The 20,007-nt window shown below is 37.5% G+C and overlaps 2 protein-coding genes across 3 annotated transcripts in view; one reads left to right on the top strand and one right to left on the bottom strand.

Moving 5' to 3' along the window:
* Positions 1-2,776: 2,776 nt before the first annotated feature.
* LOC122014061 lies at positions 2,777-7,969 on the top strand. The gene is made up of 9 exons (XM_042570252.1): positions 2,777-2,904; positions 5,038-5,326; positions 5,421-5,646; positions 5,752-6,098; positions 6,461-6,856; positions 6,936-7,411; positions 7,560-7,566; positions 7,777-7,914; positions 7,961-7,969. The coding sequence occupies exons 1-9, from the start codon at positions 2,777-2,779 to the stop codon at positions 7,967-7,969; spliced, it is 2,016 nt and encodes a 671-aa protein (XP_042426186.1).
* A 1,018-nt stretch (positions 7,970-8,987) lies between these two features.
* LOC122014325 overlaps positions 8,988-20,007 on the bottom strand; it is a 40,015-nt gene continuing 28,995 nt past the window's right edge. Inside the window, exons 1-2 of one of the 2 annotated variants that reach the window (XR_006120647.1) lie at positions 10,609-10,979; positions 8,988-9,687 (exon numbers count right to left, since the gene is read on the bottom strand). The gene's annotated coding sequence lies outside the window, so the exon portion shown is untranslated. Of the gene's footprint in view, positions 9,688-10,608; positions 10,980-20,007 lie in introns of those variants that run through there. The other variant, XR_006120646.1, reaches the window with a different exon arrangement.

Genomic DNA, 20,007 nt, shown 5'->3' on the forward strand with positions numbered 1-20,007 from the left:
CGGTCAGTGGGAGCGTCACATCCCCGGCTTTCCATCTCTTCGACTTTCGGACAAGTCAATAACAATGGAAATTTTTTAGGTTTAATTGAAATGATTGTAAAATTTGATCCTATAATGCAAGAACACCTTAAACTTATTTGATACAGTGATAAAAATGCCCCCCCCCCTTCCCCAAAAAAAAGTGGGTCAAAGTAGTGAAGATCGACTGAAGTGAATTTCAAAGTCAAACGATTAAAGTCTTATGGTCGGGTGGACGACAGAACTATGGACTATGGATGGCCAAGTGGGCCTCTAGAGCCGATCGGACGTGAAAGACGAACTAGATCGTCCAAGCGGCCTGTTCGAGCCGCCTTCCTTTGCACTTGCAGCTGAAGTTAATAGCCAAATATTAATTTATCCGGTCCACCGCCCTGGCCGATTAGACCTTACGTCTGATCAGATGTAATATGCCTCTCCGATAACAGTAAGGTCGAGTGAAGAACTGGCTGATAGCTCCATTCAGTACAGTCGAGCTAGTGACATCTCGGCCGAGTGACTCCCGGTTGGCCTATAGCGGGACTCATATACATATTTCACCATACTCTTTTGGAAATTTGTGACGCTGACAACAGAGAATGTCTAGCAAGCAAATAGTACTTTAGAAGCTTCTAGCCTATCACATCAGAGATTTATGTGCTCGTTTAAGAAAAGGTGTCAAGGACACTTTTTAACTTGTCTTTTCCTATGACACTTTGGAAAACATGTATATAATTTGGGATACGTACACATATGCTATAGTAGTATTATAAAAGGAGGTGTCCATCCACAGGCAGGTATGAGATGCTTCATAGTTGAACACACTCATTGCTACAATCTACTTATTGTTCTTCTGCTCATACACGGATCACTTACATGAGCGTCGGACCCCTTCCCTGGCCCGAAACTAGCGCTCTTGGTTTTGCAGGACAACGGGGAGTCTTCTTCCAATCAACGCTAGAGCCACATTCCTAGCAAGTCGTCTTCTCAGCTTTTAGATAGGATCAATATTCAAAATGGTAAAATACATAATCATTATCTTGGTCATAATATACAAAATGAGTTAATAAATATATTAGGAAAAGAAGTAAATAATAATATTATAATTAAAAAAACAAAAGAAGCAAATTACTTTTCAGTTATACTTTATTGTACTCATGATATAAGTCATTAAGAACAATGCCTCTTATATTAAGATGTGTAGATATTTCAATAAGTCCAATCAAATTAGAAGAATATTTTATAAAAATTTTAAAAATAGATGATACATCAGAAAAAGGTCTTTTTATAAGCTTATTAATGTAATAAAGAAAATTACTTGACGTAAATGACATAAGAGGACAAAGATATGATAATGAGGCTAATATGAAAGGTAAACAACAAGGTGTACAAAAGAGATAGTTAGATATAAATTATAGAGTTTTTTATACACCATGTGATTATCATCGTCTTAGTTTAGTACTATGTGATATGACTAATTCTTCTCCTAGTGCTATAACATTTTTTCGTGTGATACAATGTATTTACTCATTATTTTCTTCTTCTACAAAAAGATGGAAAATTTTATAAGACCATGTTTCTAATTTAACTCTTAAACCATTATCACAAATACGTTGAGAAAGTCATTTTGAAAATATTAAAGCAATAAAATATCAAGTTCCACAAATAAGAGAAACTTTATAAAAACTTGCAGAAACTAGTGATGATCCTAAAACAAAAAGTAAAGCAAATTCTTTAGCAACATATGAGTCTGAAAATTTTAAATTTTTATTAGGTATGATTATGTGGTATGATAATTATTCGCGGTTAATACTACTAGTAGATTTTTACAATATAAAGATACGAACATTGATATTGCATTAGATAAGTTAAAAGATCTTGTTTCTTTTTTTTTTAATGAATATAGAGAAAATGGATTCATATCTGCTATGAATTTACTAAAGAAATTGCAAATGAAATTAATATAGAACCAAAATTTTGTGAAAAAACATGTAAATAGAAGAAATAAATGATTCGGTGAGAATAAAATTAATGAGGTGAAACTTTTACCTAAAGAATATTTTAAAATTAATTACTTTAATTATATTATTGGCCATGCTATTTCTTCACTTGAAAGTAAATTTAAACAATTTAAAATATATGAAGAAAATTTTACTTTTATATATAGCATGGAAAAGTTAAAATTTCTTGATGATGATTTTTTAAAAAAATAAAATATTTAAGTCTTGAAAACTTTTTTTAACACATGACATATTATCTTATATTGATGTTTTGATATTTTTTTTAGGATTAAAAGTTTTAAAAGAAATAATAAATCCAAATTAAAAATTGCACTTGAGGTATTGAACCTTATGAAAAAAATTAATTCTTTTCTTAATGCATGGATAGTTTATAGAATATTATTAACTATACCTGTTAGTGTAACTTTAGCCGAAAGAAGTTTTTCAAAATTAAGATTAATAAAGTCTTATTTACATTCAACAATGTCTCAAGAAATATTAAATAATCTAGCAATTATATATATATATATATATATATACAGAAACGTTCCACTGCGGAACGTTTCTTTCATACCGCTGCGGACCTGCCCTCGTGGTAGGTTCGCGTCATTTTTTTTTTTTGAGAAAATGAGTCATTTTTTTCCACTGTTTTTCAAACTGCATCCCTAATTTCTCCTTTGTCGACTCTCATAGGCACCCGTCGCGAGGAAATTCCATAGCCCACTTCCTCCTTCCTCCTTCCTCCTTCCTCCTTCGTCGCGATGCGACCACAGAAGAGGAACACCCACAGGCGTACAGGCACCCTCCGCGAGGAAACTCCACAGACCCCTTCCTCCTTCCTCCTTCGTCACAACGTGACCGCAGAAGAGGAACACCCACAGGCGCACAGGTACCCGCCGTGAGGAAACTCCACAGGCCCCTTCCTCCTTCCTCCTTCCTCCTTCATCGCGATGTGGCCGCAGAAGAGGAACACCCACAGGTGCCTTCCTCCTTCATCGCGCCAAGCTGAAGCTAGGGTTTTTCCACACCTTGCTCCCCTTCATTTGTTCTCCTCGACGATACACTCTATTGCTTGCTACTGACTCTTTTCTCCAATCATTTTTGACCTACAGTCTTGGTTTTCTTTTCAAAAATCGCTTGTGAATATCTGTCAGGGAGATATTGATTAAACCCTAAGGGCGCGTTTGGTTCGGGGTTATCCTTGATAACCCTGGTTATCTATCCAAGGTTATCAACAAAACCTTTGTTTGGTTTAGGTAATCAACTATTCCCAAGTCATAATGCATGCCTGACACGTCAGCAATTTGGGCATCCAACCCGGAATCGAAAAACCTGAGAAAAGCAAGGTTTTTCTTGATTCCGGGGTTAACGATTTTTTTTAGACAAAATTAACCTCTAATTTTTACCGATTGTGACAAAAATAACCCTACAAGTTTATCAAATATCAATTTTCCACCGACGCTAGAAAACCCAAACGAAAACCCACTGTTCGCGTGTTCGCTGAGTCACAGAAACCCTAGCGCGGCGACGATCTTCCTTGCGGCGAACCTCCTTGCGGCGATCCTCCTTGCGGCGATCTAGCAGCGTTCTTCCCTGTCGCGAAGGCATCCCCACTCGCGAACTCTTTCCCCCTTCGTGAAGAGCCCTAGCGGCTTCCCCCTCGGAAGGCGTCCCACTTGCAAACATTCCCCACTCCTCTTCTTGAAAAGGTATGATCTTCAACCTCCGTTTGCATGGAGAGACATCTTAAAGTAGGTTTGCTAGCTTCATGGTACTTCATCCAAGGAAAATGGAAAACTCATATCATTGTGCTTCCTTAGTTGATCAACAATAGGTGAACAAAGATTATTCACAATTTCACAAGGTTTGATTTGACAAAAAATGTCAATTTGAGGGATAGAAAAGGAAACCTGTAACCAAGGCTTTAACTAAAACAAAATATTTCAACAACTAATGTGTAACCTTCAGACTCAATTAAAAGGAAAATAGCAATAATCCTCTCCTTGTCTCATCAGGGTCAGTTTTCCTGCATAGCAAGTTAATCATAAGGGCTTGATTGGCATGTTAATATATAAATGGACTAGTGTTCAATTAGTGGTTAAAGTAGTTCCTTGTCTTAGTGTTCCCAGACGAGTGGGGGCAGGAATGGTTCAGTTTGAATTGGTGAAAATGGGAAGGACTTTAGGAATATAGGAAATGAAAATTGAATTCAAACAGAGGGTTCATTTGGAGTATTTGAAGACTGAAATATATAACCAGGAAGCACAGACTAAACACAGGTTATATATATATATATATATATATATATGCTTAGTACTTCCAACTAAAATGGTAGGCAACACCTCCTTTCCATTTTTTAGTGGTTTTATTAGCTCATTTCTATGTTTTGTGTATCTAGCTATAGTATCTATATATATATATATATATATATATATATATATATATATATATATATATATCTATATATATATATATATATATATATATATATATATATGCTTAGTACTTCCAACTAAAATGGTAGGCAACACCTCCTTTCCATTTTTTAGTGGTTTTATTAGCTCATTTCTATGTTTTGTGTATCTAGCTATAGTATCTAGAAAACTTGTTACTGGTTTATTGGTTATCTACTTCAATGAGATTTTTCTCTTGTTCTTTTTTATATTCAAGAGTATTATTAGTTTTCCAGTTTTATTGGTTATCTACTTCAATGGGATTTTTCACCTTGCTAATTTACTGTTTGGTTCATTTCCCTATTTACATGATAGGCTGATATGGCTCGATTAGCAATAAGGCAAGAGATGAAGATGATTTCTGTACTCATTATGCGCATGAAGATGATGGAAACCAAGTTATTTATGCTTTTATCGTTTGCAATGATCTTATCTATTAAAAGAAGGAGTGCTAGATTGAGGAGGAGCATATCATATGCTTATCAGGCATTGTCTAGATATAATATTAGGTCTATAAACTTAAATGAGATGAGTTTTTATAGTGATCGACAATGTGTTGATAACTGTAGGATGGATAGAAGGTCTTTAGCCAAACTTTGTTATTTGCTAATGACTGATGGAAAATTGAAAGGAAATAGAAATATGTCAATTAGTGAACTTGTAATATCTTTTCTTCATATTATTGCACATAATGTGAAGAATAGGATCCTAAAACGCCAAACAGCTAGATCCGGTGAGACAGTTAGTAGGCAATTTCATTTAGTTTTGAACTCCGTTCTACGATTACATAATATTTTGCTTAAAAAGCTAGAACCAATCCCAGAAAATTGCACGAATGAGAGGTGGAAATGGTTTAAGGTACAAGTACATAATTTCTATAATTTTAGTTTTTTAATCAATTTAATGTGCATAATAAAAATAATTTGATTTTATGATACTTCTTTGAGTGTAGGGTTGTTTCGGAGCATTAGATGGGACTTATATTAATGTCAATGCCCCAATAGATGATAAACCTAGGTATCGAACCAGAAATGGTGAAATTGCAACTAATGTCTTGGGAGTATGCACACCGAACATGCAATTTAGCTATATCCTACCGGGTTGGGAAGGATCTGCGGCAGATGGTAGAGTCTTAAGGGATGCTATTAGTAGGAGGAATGGCTTGAAGATTCCTCAAGGTAATTAAGTTATAATTATAGTAAAAATAATAGTCACTTATAATACCATTAACAAATATTTGGTTTTTTTATATATTAATACTTGTTGACTTGTAATATATATAGGTTGTTATTATTTGTGTGATGCTGGATACACAAATGGGGAAGGATTTTTGGCGCCATATAGAGGTCAAAGGTACCACTTGACTGAATGGAGGCAAGGTTACCAACCAGCGACATCCAAAGAATACTTTAATATGAAACACTCTCAAGCGAGAAATTGCATTGAGAGATGTTTTGGCATTTTAAAAGCTAGATGGGCTATATTGAGAGATAAGTCATTTTATTCTGTTAAGACTCAGTGTAGGATTATTTCTGCTTGTTGTATTCTCCGTAATTTCATAAGGTATGAAATGGCAATTGATCCGATAGAGACTGAGCTTGAGTCAAATGAAATTGATGATGCTGTTGATGTTGATGCTGCTGCTGCTGCTGCTGCTGATGATGATGATGATGATGATGATGAGTTGATCAGGCATTGTGAGACTAGTTCTGCTTGGACTGAATGGAGAGACAAGCTTGCAGATGATATGTTCATGAGCTGGCAATCATCAACTCATTAAATTTAATGTTCTTTCTTGAAATTTAGGTTTCATTCCCATGTACTGAACTATTTGATTATGTTGTATTTGAGTTTCTTATCCATTTAGATCATTTGAACAATTTGATTAAGTTTGAACTATTTGATTATATCTGCATTTTGTATATTATTCATTTGAACAATTTGATTATGTTTTATGCAAAACAATGTGTTATTTGGATTGTTTAATTTCAGCTTTCAATGGAAGGAAAGATGCCAAAAGTAGTTGAACAAGTAGAAAGTTCAATGGCACCGAAATTCAAAAGAAAAACTCAAAACACCAAACACTTGTGGACAAAACAAGAGGATGCTGTATTAGTTGACTGCCTTGTTGAGTTAAGCAAAGATTCAGCTTGGAAGAGCGAGAATGGTTTTCGAACTGGATACTTGCTACATTTAGAGAAACTCATGGCTGCTAAATTGCCATCAAGCAGTTTGAAGGCTACTCCTCATATTGAGTCAAGGTATAAGCTACTGAAGAGACAGTTTCAAGCTATCACCGAGATGTTGAATCATAGCAGTGGATTTGGATGGAACGATGTTGAGAAGTGTATCATTACAACAAAAGATGTATTTGATGAGTGGGTTAAGGTAACTTTGTCTACTTTGTGTATTTTCATTTCTTTGATAATTATGGGGTTTTTTTGCTAATGATATGTTTTTAATTTAGAGTCATCCAGCTGCTATTGGTTTAAGGAACAAAGAGTTCCCCCACCTTGATGACTTGATGTTTGTGTGGGGGAAAGATCGTGCCACAGGAGCTAATGCAGAAACCCCATCTGATGCAGTAGAAGAAATAAATTTATGCGATGAAGAGACTGACATGTTTGAGCATGAAAAAGATGCACATACTGAATGTCAAAAAGATGAAGAATCTGATCATGTCAACCAAATAATAAGGAAATCTGAGACTCTAGATTCATCAATTTGTCCACCAAACAAGAAGTTAACCACTAGAAAGAGAAAAGGAAAGGCTGATGATGCTGTAGATGACTTGGTGGGAGAGATTCACAAGTATGTTATTGCTGTTACTGAGGCTAATGAGGAGATGAAGGGAATTTCCACCTACTTCAAGAAACAAACTGAGAGTGGTGATAGAAAAATGAAGATATATAATGAGCTAATAGAACTTTCTGAATTCTCTAAGTAAGAAATTATGGATGTCGGAGAGTATATTCTCAATGATGAACACAAGATTGACAACTTCTTTGCACTGCCAAAGGCATTTAGGAGAAATTATGTGAAAAAGCAGCTTAATGAGATCCATCTAAAATAAATTAAATATTTGAATTAGGTTTTTGGTACTTATGTTTTGATATACTTTGGATTGAACTTGGATGTATCTTTTTGTTTGGATTGAACTTGGATGAATTTTTTTGTTTGGATTGAACTTGGATGTTATTGGATGAATCTTTTTTTGTTTGGATTGAACTTGCATGACCAGTTCCATGGATCTAGAATCATGATTTTAGATTTCATTTTTGTTTTAGATTTTCATTTTTCTTTTTCAGTTGTGGAATGCATTTGATACTTCAAGTGAGAAGTTAGCTGAGACATCTGCTCATGGTCTACCTCTGAATGGTAGACCATGGATTTTTGCATCTAAGCCTGCACTGCATGATCTTCATGTAAAACAGACTGTTTCAAAGGTGATACCATGTTTTTTTCCTAAGGGATGTTTCTGCTATCTTTAAGATTTCTTGATTTTCAAATTGTTTTGCAGAACAATAATGATGGGTTTCAAAATTTTGCCCTAAATGCTGTAACTCCTAGCTTTGGTCAGACAATGGGTGATGTTGCTGAGCTAACTTTTTCTCCGATGGTTGAACCATTTATGGTATGTTTCTACCACATTTGTTTCTTCCTTCCCTGAAGGTAAATTTTACATGATGATTGTTTCTACTGTACCATTTTTTGTTGTATCCATCATCCATATTTCATTTTATTAATGTTCAGGGGAGGTGCAAGGAGTACCTATGCAGGGACGGAGCACACATTACGCGTAAGTTGTGGTTATCATTTCGTAATACAAGTTATGATCAGAATATTCTTCATTATGATAATGGGGACTAATATCTGCAGAAGTTTTACTCCCCAAGGCCACGGTGCATCTGTTGACAAAAATCCATTTGCATAAAGTTTGGGACCAACTGCAGAATCTATGGCTTCAGTTAAAGTTTGCATATCTAGGTTAACTTTTTGATTGAATCATCTACCCTCATATGTATGTTTGCAAAAGTTAGTTGTCGAAAGCTGGTGTGAAAACACATGGTTCATATTTTGTTCACGACCACATTTGCCCTTTGATCCTACTTCAAGTCAGCCAAAATCTGGATAGCTAAAGGCTTAATAGGTGGCGCACTCATGATGTTGAATATCTCCTTAACGTTGTGTCGTCATTCTTGGATTCATGGGTTTGAATATCTCTTTAACGTTGAATATGGGCCCGAGCTCAGCTTCTTCCTAGTTAGAATCTAATTATTACTACTGTAATGTGTACGTGTAATCTATCTATGTGTGTATGGGCATTGTGTACGCGTACAAAGCAGATTAATTAGCGTCGTCGTTCTTGTGTATTGTGTTGTAATTTAGTCTTATATCATAACTAATTAGATTGGAAGATTGGTTACTTATCAGCACAAAATCTCTAGTCAGATCTGAGTTTCCTGACACAATCAGTCATACCTGGCCGAGTTTCAACACCAATTTGGAAAACTATGAATTTGTTAATCGAAGATTTTTTGCGAACATTAATTGATCACGAAATTAACAATCCATAACAAAACTCACCACTTTAGCTCATCGCACGATCAGACAAAGACAAAATGTAATAAAAAAAACACAGTCGAGGGTGGTAAAACAATGGAATGTACTAGAGGAATACATACAAGACTCAAGAAAGGATCCAGTACAAAACCAAAACTGCACTAAAAATATTACTTGGGAAGAACTTATAGCTGCTCCTTTCATGGTACCGCGCTGGGCTTGGCGACTGAGATTTGCAGCGTAGCAGCAGACTCAACATCGTTGCTATTTCCACATTTTCGTATCATTCAAATCTAAGTGGCCCAGGATTTCCACATTTGATTGGGCAACACTTCTTTTCCGGAGTACAAATAACCTGAAATAATAAAGACAACAATAAATCAGACGTTCCATCCATGTTAGGATACTAAGAATGCTAAATGATTTGTGCGTCAAGGGTCCACTAAAAACTCGTCCAAGTTCTCCAATTATAATAGATAAAATGTCAAGATCCTCCAAGGCTATATTCTTCACAATATTTTCAATGATGACAGGAGTACTACATTTATGCTTCACCAATGATTCCCTAAAGTTAGGAGTGTAGAAAGATGGATCAGTCCCAAAATCTCTGGAAGCTATCTTTTTGCAAGACTAACAACTGGCCATCAATTATGATTCTGCAAAAGAAGTTTTTGCTTGAAACAATCAGTTGTATCAATGATATGCTATCAGAAGAAGTAAAAGGAGGATATTGCAATAGCTAAGTTCTATAGCATAATTATAAAAATGATGTTCCAACAAAGGGGATTGAGACAATGCATCTGGCAAGATATTGAAAATTTTAAAGTGGTGAAAAATAAACATAAAAAACTTTTGATGCAAATGGGAAATAGGTATCCCCTAGATCTGCAAACTGCCTAGATGTAAAACCTAATATATGCCATCTGAGCATATTACTAACTACTAAGTATCGACTGACTAATCTTGTTTTCAATTCACAACAATTACATAGCTATGTCATTCCTGTTTAAGTTGACATAATTCTGGCAAAGGAAATAAATCCGAATTAGCTGCAAAAAGAAGATAGAGGGTTACTTAAGCAAATAAAATAACGATAAAGATCATCTTGCAATACGATTTTGTTCTCCCTGTTGCAATATCATTTACATCCATGAAAAACTGCAACGGGATTATCAGTCCTAGTTTCTTGACCATTAATCTAGACTATCCAAGACTTGCCAACTGTTCAGTTGTAGAACCTGATTAAATACGTGACATCAGAGCATATTTACCACCTACTGAGTTCTGCATGACAAATCTGGTTTTCAGCTAACAACGATTACATAGCCACGCATCGTCGAGAAGGGAAAAAAATCCCAGTCTTACAGCACAAAAAGAACATCGCATAGAAGCACAATTTTTCCTAATAACCCTTAAAAAAATCAACACTCAATAAACAATGATCCATAGAATAAAAAAAATTAAGAAGTCAAAGAAATACTTCTGTCACATTTCTTTAATCACCAGCAGCAAGCAGCAACAAATACATAAAGCGACGAGATATCACCCCACGAAAAGCAAATGTTAGCTAAGATTACCACGACTATTCCACTTGTGACGCTTCTGTTGAAGACGATTGAATCTGGATTTGCCATAGAAGGAGGTGAGTGAGGCGGAGGACGAGGGGAAAGCCATTCATGGGTCGAGGGTTTCTCCAAGCACTGAAGGCATGGTCGATGCTCTTCGAATTGTAATGGCACGAAGCCCTAATCCGCCACCACTCCCTGAGTTCCGAACTCATTCGATCGCATGCAAAGAGAGAGGATCGAAATATCCAATTGGTGCGGTGGGAGGAGGAGGAGGACGACGACTATACTAACGTTCCCATCCAGTTTCTTTCTATTTCCTATTTTGGGTTAAATCTGTGGGTGCCCGGTGCGTGTACGACTATGAAATTAATATCGATTTTGAGTTTAACATCCAATTTGGGACAGCGAGAGTTTAACATCCCCTTTTTTTTCCCTCATATTCACTATTAATAATATAATATTATCATTATTAAATCAAGGGTAATATCATAAAATATCACATTAAGTTATATACTAAAACCTCTAAACAAATAAAATTTTACTGGATTACTTAAATTGAACCAAACAATCAATGGTTAAGCTTCATTCCCTATAACCTTGGTTATGCGATTACTTGATAATCACATAACTAAGGTTATGTGTCATAACTTGAACCAAACGCGCCCTAAGTGATATAGGATTCATTAAAGATATTCTAAACTGCTTGGTGTGTGTATATAACTGCTTGATGCCACTTTTTTTTTCTCTTTCCCTCTATTGTTACAAGACTTTATATTTCATCTCTTACACTGTATTGATTTTAGCAGTAAATTATGAATTAACTTTGAGGAAAGGGTTGTACTAGTGAAGTTCCTAAAGTTGTCTTATACTTCTGAAGTTCTGATTGATGGTTTTATGGGCCTACAAGTAACCAGTTACTTTCTTATTTTTCATCTTTTTGGAGATTGAGGACTAAACTTTGGGAAACAAAGGGTAACATCTTTAATGACTTATACTTCGCTATGTTTAACTTAGAGGACATCTTTAAGGACTTATTTAGTTTTTCAATGCAACAGAGATAGAGGTTATTTGTTTCTTCTTATTCAATTTAGGGGTTTTCTCTATCAAATTGTTTGCAATTTTGACTTTATAAAAAATAAGTTATAGTTTTTATTTATTTATCTACTTATCTATTGTCAAATATAATGCAAGGACTCTCAGAAATAGAAGAAAATAGAGTTGATGATCAAGAATTCATTCCCCAAGTTGCAGATGATATAAAGCCAAAAATTGGAATAGAATTCTCAATATTAGAGGAGGCATATTCGTTCTATAACCAATATGCACGAGAAGCTGGATTTAATTCAAGGATAAACACAAGCAAGAAAAATAAGATAACAAATGAAGTGACGTGGAAACAAATTATTTGCTTTAAAGAGGGTCATACAGATCTAATGCGGTAGAATAAACATGCAAAAGTTGATCATGTATCAAGGGAAAGAGCACGTGGCGTAGTTAGAACGGGTTCTAAGTCGAATATTGCATTTGTAAAGAAACAGACCGGACCTAATTAGGTTGTCAGTAACTTCATAGAAACCCATAATCATCCACTCTCGACTCCATCAAAGGTGCATTTGCTACGCTCACATCGTAATATTTCAGCAACAAAGAAAACCTTGACAAAACAATTTTCATAGGCCAATATACCAACTTGTCAACAAATGCGAATATTGGAGATAGAGTATGGAAGGCCTCAGGGAGTCGGTTGCACAGAAAGAGATATTAGAAATTTGGAGAAAAATCTAAGAGATGAACAAGGGTATTGATGCCGAAACACTGATAGAGTTTTTCACATCTGAGCAAGAGAAAAATTCAGCTTTTTTCTTTGATTATGAGACAGATTCAGATAATAGATTTAGTAGGTGTTTTTGGGTTGATCATGTATCAAGGAGGGCATACAGTGTATTTGGTGATGTAGTTGTATTTGATACGACATATAACACCAACAAATATGGCTTGATTTTGGCACCATTTGTAGGGGTTAATCATCATCATCAGACAATTCTTTTTGGTTGCGGGTTTCTTACTGATGAGAAAACTGAGTCTTTTATTTGGTTGCTTACAAAGTTCTCAGAAGTCATGCCTAAAGGTGCACCAAACATTATCATCACTGATCAGGATCCTGCTATGACAAAAGCAATTGCACAAGTTTTCCCTCAAACGATGCATCGATATTGTTTGTGGCACATATTAAATAAATTCCCAGATAAATTAGACCCTTTGACTTTTTGAACCCACTATCACAACATAAAGAATGTCATTGTAAAATCTACAACACCTGATGATTTTGAGAAGTCATGGGAAGAGACTATCAAGGATGCTAACGTAGAGAAAAATGATTGGTTGTCCTTGATGTATAAATTGAGACACAGATGGGTGCCGACATATTTTAGTCATGTATTTTTTGTAGGAACGTCAAGTAGCCATAGATCTGAAGGCTCACATGTATTTTCAAGAAATATGTCTCAAATAAGAACTCATTAATGGATTTTATCACACGTTTTAATAGAGCATTGAGACATCAAAACATAATGAGTTAGTTGCAGACCATATTGATATGAATTAGCAGGTTAATACAACCTGGCCAATGGAAACTCAAATGGTTAAGCTGTACACAAAAAAGAAATGGCTGGAGTTTCAAAGTGAAATAACTGAGAGTCATAGTTATTAAATGCAACAGTCAAGTTGCCTCAGCGGTTTACCATGTGATGAAATTTCAAAGTTCGTTCTTCCTCAAAATCAAGAGTGCTCATGTATGATAAACAAAGGGATTACATATCGTGTAGCTGCACAAAATTTGAGTTTGAGGGCATTCCATGTAGACATATGTTAGCTTTTTTCGTATCAACCAAGTGTTTCATTTGCCTGATACGTATATACTCAAACAATGGACACGAGATGCAAAAGTTGGAGAATATATGCTTTAGGGGAGCAAATTGTCATTGATGATTCAGATTCAGAAAGGTATTTGATGCCGAGGCATTCGAGGTTATCCTATAAAGCTTCCATGTTAGTTGATGATGCATCTTTGAGTAATAAAAGGATAACCTTCTTGGATGAACAATTCGATTGTATCTACAATAAAATTCAAGAGATGTCCATTAGTACAACATGCAGTGATAGAAGTCAAAGAAAAAAATCCATTGATGAGAGCCTTGGTATTATTGATCCTTCTATAGTAAGAACAAAGAGATGTGGGAAGAGATTAAAATCATCAAAGGAGAAATCTTGTCGTGGATGCGGACAACGAGAAGTATCATATGACAAGCGTAACTGTCCCAATTTGCACCAAGAGTTTGTGTCGATTCATTTTTTCATTTTTATTATATGTTTTCTTGAAAATAAATTTATTTTATTATATTTATTATATGGAAATGTGTCAATTATCAGATTGATTGAAGGTAATAATCATATCAGTATTGACGACACATATGAACTTGATTTGGGATCTATAGCAGTTTTAATTTGTTAAATTATAGTGGTTTATTGTTTATTGAGAAAATGAGATTAATAAATTATCTTTATTGTTACAGGTTCTAGTAACATGCGCTAGGATGTTGTAATTATCTATGGTTAGTATTCATCTATTTCCTTTATTTGTATGTTTGATTGATTTAGTGCATTTTTTTTATTGAATGCATACTTCTAAAGAATCTGGTATAGAATGCATACTTCTAACGCATACTGTTTCAGAATGCATACTGTTGTCTCTCCGTAAGTGTACGAAAATATCGCAAGTAATATAAAAAATTATCGTATCCACAGGGACTGGAATAAGCACTAAGAATATCTCAAAACGAATTAGCTAGACAACAAATCAATGGATTAACAAAGTCTAGGTGTAACTATGAAAAGTAAACAAAAGAATGAAAGAATAGGCAACAAGAATAAAGGCAATGATAAGGGTTATTCTAGGAGTTTTGGTTTCTTTGTAAGGTTCTTCAATGTAAACGATATACCAAATCCTTTTTTCTCAATTATCCATCATTTGTAGAAGGTTGTCGGTTCTCTCTTGCAATAGAGAACCAACCTAGGACTGAAATCTATACCTAGATTAATCAATTAGGAATGAATCTATGTTGTCCTTACACGGGTTTGCCTGTCACGAGCATCCCTCGGAAAATCAACATAAGAATCCATCACTCATCAACCCATCAAGATATAAAGATTAATGCATAAATCTATCCTACCCTCTTGAAATACCTAATTTCCCCTTCAAGATAATCCCTCAAACGTCATTACACGGGCATGTTCCTGTCACGAAGATCCCTCGGAAAATCGAATGAAGAATTACCTCTACAAGATCCACAAGATATCCAAACATTCAATCAAACATGGTAATTAAGCATAATCACAACATTCCACACAAGATCAAATAGATACAAAACAGGACAAAATCATAGAAATGGAAAATTGGTATATCCACAAGAGTTTTACATCAAGATTTCCTTACAAATACTCCCTCCATCCTAGAACAAGATATCTACTCCATAAATCGAAGAAAGAATCCGAAAGAAACAAAGATTACAAGCATTTCTAAACCCTCAAATCCAAGAAAGGAGAGAAAGAAAACTTATCTACGGAGAAGAATAGTCTTTGGATCCAATCCTTCGATTTTGGAGTCGAATCGGTGAAGATCTTCCCTTAGATCGCCCAGAAATCCACCCAAGAATGGAAGGAATCACCCAAATCTTCCTTTCTCCCAAAGGGGAGAAGATCCCCTTTTAAATCAAGGAGGAAAGATTATATAGAGGTGAGGTTTGGGTGCCACACGACCCCGAGGCACGGCCATGTGAGGTTCACACGGCCTACCTCACTTCCCTCTCTGCACAACTCACACGGCCGTGTGTGAGACACGACCGTGGCACACCCAACATCTGCTATCTTCGCATGGCCGTGTAGATCTACACGGTCATGCCATTCTTCTCTTCTGGAAACCTTACATGGTCGTGTGGTTCACACGGCCATGTCATTTTTCTCCTTTGGAAACCTTACACGGTCATGTAGATCTACACGGCCATGTAAGTCTTCAACACTGTAATGCTAATATGACCGTGTACTACACACGGCCTGCTCCTGCTGGCTCCATATCTTGACACGGTCGTGTGAGGTTCACACGGCCGTGGCAACTTCCTTCTCTGTTTCAGCTACATGGCTAGAAATCTTCACACGGCCAGGGCAACCCCCCATGGCAGGGTCGTGTGAGGTTCAGGAATGATGCCTTCCTCCTTTGCTCTGCTTACAAATTTGGCCTTGAACATGAAATCTTTACCAAATTCGACTCCTGTGTACAAAAATTGCACAAAAGTAGATCTCCGAATAAAAAGAGTAAATATGCTAAAAGGAAAGCTGGAAGTACAAAAATACGTAGACAAAGCATGTACAAAGTATGTGAATGTGCGTCAAAATATGCTAACAAGTGTATACAATCTACGCTCATTAATAGTTGGTAGGCCAAAGCCCTATTTGCTCCATGTGGTTGGAGAAAGGTTATTGACTTCACAAATTGTTGGCATCAGGATTTTTTCAAAAATAATTTGTGCCAGGCAATCACCTTGGTTAATTTGATAAGTCAGAATGATTAAAGATCATTATAAGTATTTCACCTCTGTAATCATTGTCAATTACTCCTGCACCAATATCAATGCCAAATTTCCAGGCTGCGCTTGACCTGGCTGTAATACGGCCATAGGATCCTCAGGGAATTTCTAGGCTTAGTCCAGTGGGTACCAATTACGTCCCCTGGGTTCTATTGTTCGAGCTTCACTAGCTGCTAAGTCAAAACCTGCAGCACCAAGAGTTCTTTGTATAGGGATGACTGCATTAGGGTTTAGTTTTCGTACCAGGATGAATGGATATTCATTTGAAATAGATGTTCCTTCCGCGGGTTCATCATAATACCATGATTCATCGTTATCTTGATAGACTAGAGTACCAGGAGCACTTTCAATAAGAACGGCTATTGTATGGGGGGCGGCGTCGTCATTTTGAACTTCTTCATCCTTCTGATTATATGCAAGTGGTATTGATGGCCTCGCCACTATGTAATTATAAAAACTTAATGAAATCCTTCCGTGCATCAGGTTCTGGCTATTCACTTCCGACGGTTGCATAGGGATGACTACCTGGGTTAGTTGTACAACCCAATTTAAGCCATGGCTTCTTGTTGATAAACTTCATCCAGGTAAGGCATTTACCCCATGGGTAGTGACGTAGTCTACAACTCCCTGTATTTCATAGGAAAAGCCAACATTAGGAGTGTTAGAAAGTCTACCTACCAGTCCCCTTGTAATAAGGAGATTAGCTTCCCCATTGTGTCAGGCTTCATAACCCCTGGTAAGTATTGAGACTTGAATGTTTCTGAAAAAGTCCCCGATAGTAAGCATAAGTTCAGGAATAGCATAAATCATCTGGCTTCCTTGGGTTAAATCCACTTCCATAGTGGCAAGAATAGCTTGGTCTCCTTGTCATCTATTTGTTAGGATGTATAATAAAAGTCTAGCTTTTTGTATGAACATTTATATTTTGAAATGAGAATCATTTTGGTCAAATGTTGCATTTTATATTTATTTATATGTTAATGCAGTTGTTCATTTAATTTATATTGTAGATAACTGTTAGGATCCTACGTACTCGGCTAGAGAGGGGGGGTGTGAATAGCCGCCCCAAATCACTCGTTTCTTCCTACAATTCGTTAGCGCAGCGGAAAAATAAACTAGAAACGAAAGGAACAATATCAAACCTTAACACAGCGATGTACGAGGTTCGGAGATGATGCTCCTACTCCTCGGCGTGTCCGTAAGGTGGATGAACCCAATCAATCCGTCGGTGGATGAGTCCCCGGAAAACCGGCTAATAAAAACTCTCCTTCTGGGTGGAGAAACCTCGCCACAGAAACTTCTTGCAACAGCAAGAAAAGAGTACAAGGAAAACAAGAAATAAAGTACAATACAAATGTAAACTTTCTTGCCTTCTCTTCGACTGGAAGAAGCAGCCGCTTCCAAACGCGCCGAAGGAAGCTCACGCGAAGCTTCAAGCAGAAGCAAGCTCAAAAGAGCAAGAATGGAAGAAGGAAGAAGAAGGAAGAAGCGGGCTCGCAGCAGCATTCTCCTTTATAACTGCGAAGAAAACGAAGAAACACGAAGAAATCTGGCCGTTGCGTCGCGGCTAGTGCTGAATCGATGCGTGGACCGATCGATGTGGATCGGTCCACGACCGATCCATTCTCCTCCTTCGCCGCCCGTCGATCGGTCCGGGACCGATCGGGCCTGATCGGTCCCCGACCGATCGCCCTCTGCGCCTCGCTCTGTTCGATCGACTCACGGCCACCGATCGATTAACACATGATATGCTATCGATGTGTTCGATCGATCACCGCACCGATCGGAATATTTCAGATCACCGGATCGATCACCGGATCGATCCGGCTCATGGTTTTCGCCCAAACCAAGTCCAACCAACATCCGGTCAATCTTGACTGTTGGTACATTGCGCCTAGCATCCGGTCACTCCTCGACTGCTAGGACTCCCGCTAAGTGTCCGGTCAATCCCTTTTACCCACTTAGACTTTTCTCTCCGTGCCAAGTATCCGGTCACTCCTATGACCTACTTGGACTTCCCATCACCGGATGTCCGATCACCCTGATCCATCTGGATTTTCCTTGCCCGGCTTCACTCACCGTGACTTTCACCTAGCTTCACTCACTAGGGTTTTCACGGCTTTACTCACCAGGATTTCCACCTGGCTTCACTCACCAGACTTTCCAACCGCCTAACATCCCAGGTTAGGACTTTCTCATTCACCTAGCTTCACTCACTAGGATTTTCACCGCCTACTTCCAGGATTTTCCCGAATGCCCGGCTTCACTCACCGTGACTTTCACCTTCACCTAGCTTCACTCACTAGGATTTTCACCGGATTCACTTACCAAGATTTCCACCGCCTGGCTTCACTTAGGACTTTTCAACCGCCTAACATCCCAGTTAGGACTTTCCCCGTGGCTTCACTCACGGGACTTTCCAACCGCCTAACATCCCGGTTAGGACTTTTCCGTGCCAAGTCTCCATACTTGGACTCTTCCCGTGCCCTTGGACTTTTCCAGTGCCAAGTCTCCATACTTGGACTTTTCTAGTGCCAAGCTCCCTGCTTGGACTTTTCCGTTGCCAAGTTTCCATACTTGGACTTTTTCCCGAATCAGGTCAACCAGGTCAACCTTGACCTAAGGTTGCACCAACAATCTCCCAAACATCTATTCTTGTCCCATATCAAGAATACAACTCTTCCACGAGTGTCAAACATCAACATGCAACTCAACTAGGTCAACCTTGACCTAAGGTTGCACCGACAATCTTCCTAAGTCAAACATCAAAATACAACTCGAGTCAGGTCAACTCGAGTCAGGTCAACCAGGTCAACCTTGACCTAAGGTTGCACCAACAATCTCCCCCTTTTTGATGTTTGACAAAACCCATAATCAAGTTAGGTTAACCCGATAACCTAACTTAGGTTTTCCAATCATCTTCCAATGTCCAATGTTCTTTCCTTGAACATTCTCTGGACATTCTCCCCTTAGGTTAACCCGATAACCTAACTTGGGTTCTCCAATAATTCTCCCCCTTTTTGACACACATCAAAAAGAATTCCAATGTTCTTCCTTGAACATTCCTTGACATTCTTCCCCTAGCTTAGGTTAATCCGATAACCTAACTTGGGTTTCTCCAATAATTCTCCAATGAACACTCTCCCCTTTTTGACACACATTAGAAAGAAAAAGGAGGGTATCAAGGTCAAGAGTTTCTTCCTAATGAAAGTCTCATACCTTTCATTGAAACTCTTAATTTCCCCCTTGATACTAAACTCAACAATCAACTTAGTGATAATCCCATATCACTAATCCTCAAAAGTCTTAAGGAGTAAAAACTCCCCCTAAAAGTCAACTCCCCCTTGACAAATAGGTAAAACTCCCCCTAAAGGTTAACTCCCCCTTGACCATTGCACCAACAATGTCTTTGTGAGTTCCAAACCTTTAGAAATCCAAAAAAAACACCATTTCCATAACTGAAATTTCAGACAACGGTGAAAAATCGAAATTGACGCCCGATCGGTCCCCAGACCGATCGGAAACCCATGGATCGGTCCCCGCACCGATCAGCCTTCACCGCATCGCACCAAGCTCTCGGTTCTTCTTGGATCGGTCTGCAGACCGATCCATGCCACCGGATCGGTCCACGCACCGATCAGATTTCTGGATCGGTCCCCGCACCGATCCGGACTCTGATAGGCGATTTCAGAATTCCTTCCGAAATTCGAAACTCCTAGAAAATTCCAGGAAATTCGAAAAATTGTGAAATTTTGAGGATACATTCCTC

This window comes from Zingiber officinale, chromosome 8B (assembly GCF_018446385.1).
Source record: "Zingiber officinale cultivar Zhangliang chromosome 8B, Zo_v1.1, whole genome shotgun sequence".
Taxonomy (NCBI): domain Eukaryota; kingdom Viridiplantae; phylum Streptophyta; class Magnoliopsida; order Zingiberales; family Zingiberaceae; genus Zingiber; species Zingiber officinale.

Excerpts from the sequence above, each read along its gene's own strand:
- LOC122014061 (XM_042570252.1), top strand. The coding sequence starts at position 2,777 with ATGCGACCACAGAAGAGGAACACCCACAGGCGTACAGGCACCCTCCGC. Across the intron at positions 2,905-5,037 it reads GAACACCCACAGGCGCACAG|GATGGATAGAAGGTCTTTAG; the intron begins GTACCCGCCGTG and ends TGATAACTGTAG. Across the intron at positions 5,647-5,751 it reads TGGCTTGAAGATTCCTCAAG|GTTGTTATTATTTGTGTGAT; the intron begins GTAATTAAGTTA and ends TAATATATATAG.